Source organism: Phoxinus phoxinus (genome assembly GCF_949152265.1).
Source record: "Phoxinus phoxinus genome assembly, chromosome: 21".
In the NCBI taxonomy this organism is placed as follows: Eukaryota; Metazoa; Chordata; class Actinopteri; order Cypriniformes; family Leuciscidae; genus Phoxinus; species Phoxinus phoxinus.
In genome coordinates this window covers 30,080,400-30,085,399 of record NC_136896.1, presented here as the reverse complement: position 1 = coordinate 30,085,399, position 5,000 = coordinate 30,080,400, and the positions used below count along the sequence as shown (strand labels likewise).

At 39.0% G+C, this 5,000-nt stretch overlaps 1 protein-coding gene across 4 annotated transcripts in view; it reads left to right on the top strand.

Annotated features, from left to right (window-relative positions):
* usp22 (ubiquitin specific peptidase 22) overlaps positions 1-5,000 on the top strand; it is a 51,616-nt gene that overhangs the window by 27,570 nt on the left and 19,046 nt on the right. For all 4 annotated transcript variants that reach the window (XM_079594324.1, XM_079594326.1, XM_079594327.1 and 1 more), the window contains 2 exons: positions 1,130-1,243; positions 3,622-3,723. In XM_079594324.1, the coding sequence (XP_079450450.1) occupies positions 1,130-1,243; positions 3,622-3,723 (216 nt within the window). The remainder of the gene's footprint in view (positions 1-1,129; positions 1,244-3,621; positions 3,724-5,000) is intronic.

Sequence of the window (5,000 nt, the reverse complement as noted above, 5' to 3'; positions counted from 1 at the left end):
TTCAGCATCATTACTCCAGTCTTCAGTGTCACATGATCCTCCAGAAATCAGTGTAATATGATGATTTGATGCTTATCAAGGTCAAAGAACAGTTGTGCAGCATTTATTACTAATGTACATTATCAGGGATGCGTGATATATCGGCCACCATATTGATGGTATCGGCCAATATATATTAATTTTTAATGTTAAATGTTTTTACTGTTACTTTTGTTCAGTGTAATGCATCTTAACTGAATATAAGGTACAAAGTTTACTGTAAAATTACATAATGTAAGGTCATAAGTCATACGGGCATATTTGTGGCAATAGCCAACAATACATTGTATGGGTCAAAATTATAAATAAAAAAATGTTATGCCAAAAATCATTAGGATATTAAGTAAAGATCATGTTCAATGAAGATATTAAGTAAATTTCCTACTGTAAATATATAAAACATGTATTTTTGTGAGTGAATGCAGCACAATCGTGAACATAAATGCACAACTTTAAAGGAGATTTTCTCAATGTTTTGATTTTTATTTTATTTTTTTATTTTTTTGCACCCTCAGATTTCAGATTTTTGTACCTCTGCCAAATATTGTCCTATCATAACAAACCATACATCAATGGAAAGCTTATTTATCCAGCTTTTTTATGATATACAAGTCTCAATTTTAAAAAAATGGCCCATGTGACTGGTTTTGTGGTCGCATATTAGGTTTCCCCTGTATAGAATAAGGCAACTTACAGTAACTTACTTTTATTTTATTTTTTTGCTACTACTACAATGCACTGAATTAGCATAATTCATAAATACTCCTCATTCACAACTACAGCATCAGTCAGGGCAATACGAAGCTGACCGGTAAAAGCGGTTGCTCTCCATGACACTTCACAAGGACACACACGATACCGTGGCACGAGCGGCGATGGATGTTTCTGTGCTGCACCCTAATTATTATTCCCATCACTTATTAAAGGAGGCAGATTTGCTGCACTGAGCAATGCTTGGGATGCTTCCTTAATGCCTCATCCATATTTACAGGGCAGATACGGGAAGATGCAAGCGTCAACTTCTCCAAAAGGTCTCTAATAGGTCCTTTCCTTCTGTTTTTCTCTCTCTCCCTCTCCTTCTCTTATTCAGCTATAGACCTTTTGTATGGGGGAATATATTGCTTTGTGTGCCAAGACTACATATACGACAAAGACATGGAGCAGATTGCCAAAGAAGAACAAAGAAAAGCCTGGAAATTGCAAGGTTGGTTCCTCTTACGCTGTAGTTCAACTGTGGAGGCCGCTAATTCAGAGAAATTAATATGCATAACTGTTGTGTTGCGAGCCACAGGAGGGCAAGAGTGTGTGTTTGGTTTGTGCCGCTGATAAGAGCTAATCTTTCATTATTTTCTTAAGCTCGGTATTGAATTGCACAAGTGTGACGTGTAGCGTAATCCGAAGATAGATTTACGTTTGCTGTTGTTTGCAAGGCCTCAAAATAGTAGCGTTCATGTTTAGTTTACAGGCTTACTTGCAGTGCTTAGCATAAGTGAACACAGCCATGCTAACTAAAAAGAGGAATAAAAAAATCATCTTTTGGAAATAAATCTTAATGCCTTACTTTTGAAAAAATGAGGAAAACCTCAAACCTTTAACGACACCAATTTTCTTTATGAATGAATAATGTATGGTAAATAAATAAATGTTCTTCTTTAAAACACAGGGTGATAAGTCAGGACACCCCTGTGTTAAATCCCCATAGAGGCAGGCATGTTTATATTTTTAAAGGCCAGTTATTTCATGGATCCGGGATACTATGATCCTGATAAAGTTCTCTTGGCCTTTGGGATTAAAATATCTGCACATCCTCACACACCCGTCACCAAACCTAGAGATCGGCATGGGTTTAGTTCAGTTAGCCTAATAGCTGGCTTGATTAGCATTGAGAGATGATCTTATGGAAAGTAGGCCTACCCCATGCCAATCTCGAGGTATGATGAAAGGCATTAAGAGCAATTTCCAAAAGAATATATATATTTTTTATAGTCAACTTTAGCACTGATGCTAAGCACTGTACTATTACTATGAAGTTTTTCAAACCTTAAAGGAACACTCCACTTTTTTAAAATCGGGCTTATTCACCGTCTTTCCTACATTTAGATAGGTGGGCAAATGCATTTTTTTCTCAGTGCATGCATTGTTTTAGTTTGGCAGGAGCGCCGCTAGCTTAGCTTAGCATAATGAATGGAATCCTTTGTTGCCAGCTAGCATGTCCTGACTCCTGAGTAAAAGTGAAAAAAAAAAAAAAAATCCACCTAATTACTTCTTGTGGCCTGCGTATTCACAACGAGTATAAATAGCGATGCAGATTAAGACTAGTCGATTTCCTAGGCAGATGTTGACTTTGGACTATATTAGGGTGAAGCACAGGCGAAGCACTGCTACTTTAGCGCTGAGATATCACGCAACACCTGAAATCCGTCAACATACCGGCGTGATCTGCACCGAGTATCTTCGCTTTTGGATTGTTTATTTTGAGAAGTTACAGCAAACATGGTAATTGAAAATAATCACTTACTCTGTGGACAGCTGTCCATTGGGTCCATTTGGCGCGGGGCGTTTTTTCCAGTTTACTTTATCGCACCGGAAAAAAAAGTCGAGGACTGCAGGATGGATCAACGCCGAGAAATCCTCGGTAGCTGTGACACAACTGCGGGCACGCTCATCTTGATCTGACACGTTGAGCCTGACACGTTTTACGCCTGACATGCTAGCTGGCAACAAAGGATTCCATTCATTATGCTAAGCTAAGCTAGCAGCGACCCTGCCAAACTAAAACAATGCATGCACTGAGACAAAAATGCATTTGCCCACCTATCTAAATGTAGGAAAGACGGTGAATAAGCCCTATTTAAAAAAACGGAGGAGTGTTCCTTTAACATTTCTTATGTGCAAAGTTTATGAAGTCCAAAAAGTCTGGATTTCAGACTGTTACAGACCAAACCATACGCAGTTATTTTACTGTTTAACACAAAAGGAGATTAACGGCTGTCCTAGGACGGCATGCTAAAACATGTTAGCAACATGCTAATTCATGCTAGCATTGTGTTAAATCATGTCGGCAAAGTGCCAATTCAAGCTAGCAACGTGTTAAATCATGTCAGCAACATGGTAATCACATTAGCTACATGGTAATCATGTTAACCACTTTAATGCATGTTAGCTTTGTGGTAAACCATGCTAGCAACATGTAAAATAGCTTTATCCGGATTTTGTTTGCATGAAATGCTTGTTTTTTACTACATTTTTAAAAAGTCTCTTCTGCTCACCAAGGCTGCATTTATGTGATGAAAATACAGTATAAACATTAATTTTGTGAAATTATTACAATTTAAAATAACTTTTCTATGTATATGTATTGTAAAATATAATTTATTCCTGTGATCAAAGCTGAATTTTCAGTCTTCAGTGTCACATGATCCTTCAGAAATCAGTATAATATGATTATTTGATGCTCAAGAAACGTATGTATTTAAGATGTCTTTAGTCACTTTAATGCATCTTTACTGTTTAATGCAGTCTTGTGTGTATTTAAAGCTTGATTTGTATGACGTGTAATGTGTGAATTCCCCTAAACGTCAGGTATCGGAGAGAAATATTCGATGTGGGAGCCGACGAAGCGAGAGCTGGAGTTGCTGCGGCACAACCCCAAACGAAGAAAAATCACAGCGAACTGCACCATTGGTAAGAACTTCATTTCCCACAGGCCACATTTCAGAAACTCTGTTCAATAACAGCGCAGTTGATCAGGCCTCTGCCAAACCTCATCTGTATAAAACCAGCGGGTTTTCTAGTAGTCGAATGTCTAGAGACTGCAGTTTCGCACCGGAGCCAAGACCACTCTTTGTTTCTCAGCCATCAGTTCCAATGACGTTTTTCATCTATTTTTTTTTTTTTCCAGTTTGCATGCCATGGCGCAGAGAGAATAAAGCTGAGATATGGACTCTGGCCGTTAGAGAAATAACGTTTCCTCTCTTTTCTCATTTTGGGCTGTTTCCCTCAGTCAGAGGGCCTGGCAGTGGAGTAATGGTGTTAAATATCTGCACCACAGGCCCAGCGTAGGCGCTAAACGCTAGCCTCTCTCACACCCAGAGAAACGCACTAATGCGATTAGCCATATGAGAGCCGGAGCTCCCATTGATCATTTAGGACATAATATGGGCCATGTGTGATGGATGTTGTGTGAGATGACTGTTGCTTTAGGCGTCCGATGACACAACAGATCACGACACGACAGCTTTCGGCTCTGCGTGTTCATTAAAGGGGTGGTTGATTATGATTTCCCTTTTCTAACTGTAGTTAGTGTGTAATGTTGCTGTTTGATCATAAACAACATCTGCAAAGTTACAACGCTCAAAGTTCAGAGCAAAGGGAGATATTTGCTTTTAAAGAAATAGTTTTTTAAGGACTACAACAAACGGCTGGTAGGAACTACACGACATTCCTCCCGGGTTAGTGACATCACCAACCCTAAAATTTGCATAAACCCCGCCCCCTGAACACGATTTATAGATTGTCATGACAGGATATGCTAATCAATGACTAGAAGATAACTGCACATGCTACATAAAGTGTCTGTGTGTGTGTGTGAGAGAGAGGTAAAAGGACACAAGTTGTTGTAGCTCCGCCCCCTGTGCCGGGAGCAGCAGCTCATTTGCATTTAAAGGGACAGACACAAAACAGTGTGTTTTTGCTCACCCTCAAAAAGTGACGATTTTAACAAGCAATATAAAAATATCTGTGGGGTATTTTGAGCTAAAACTTCACACACACACTCTGGGGACATCAGACACTTATTTTACATCTTGAGAAAAGGGCATTACCCCCCCCCCCCCCCCCCCCTTTAAAGACGCGCATAATCAGCTTGATGCTAGACTTCAGCAGCGGTAAAAAAAAAAATCACAATCTTTTTCGGCAACACTTGATTCATTAATACTAACACTTTATCTTCTATTCTATAT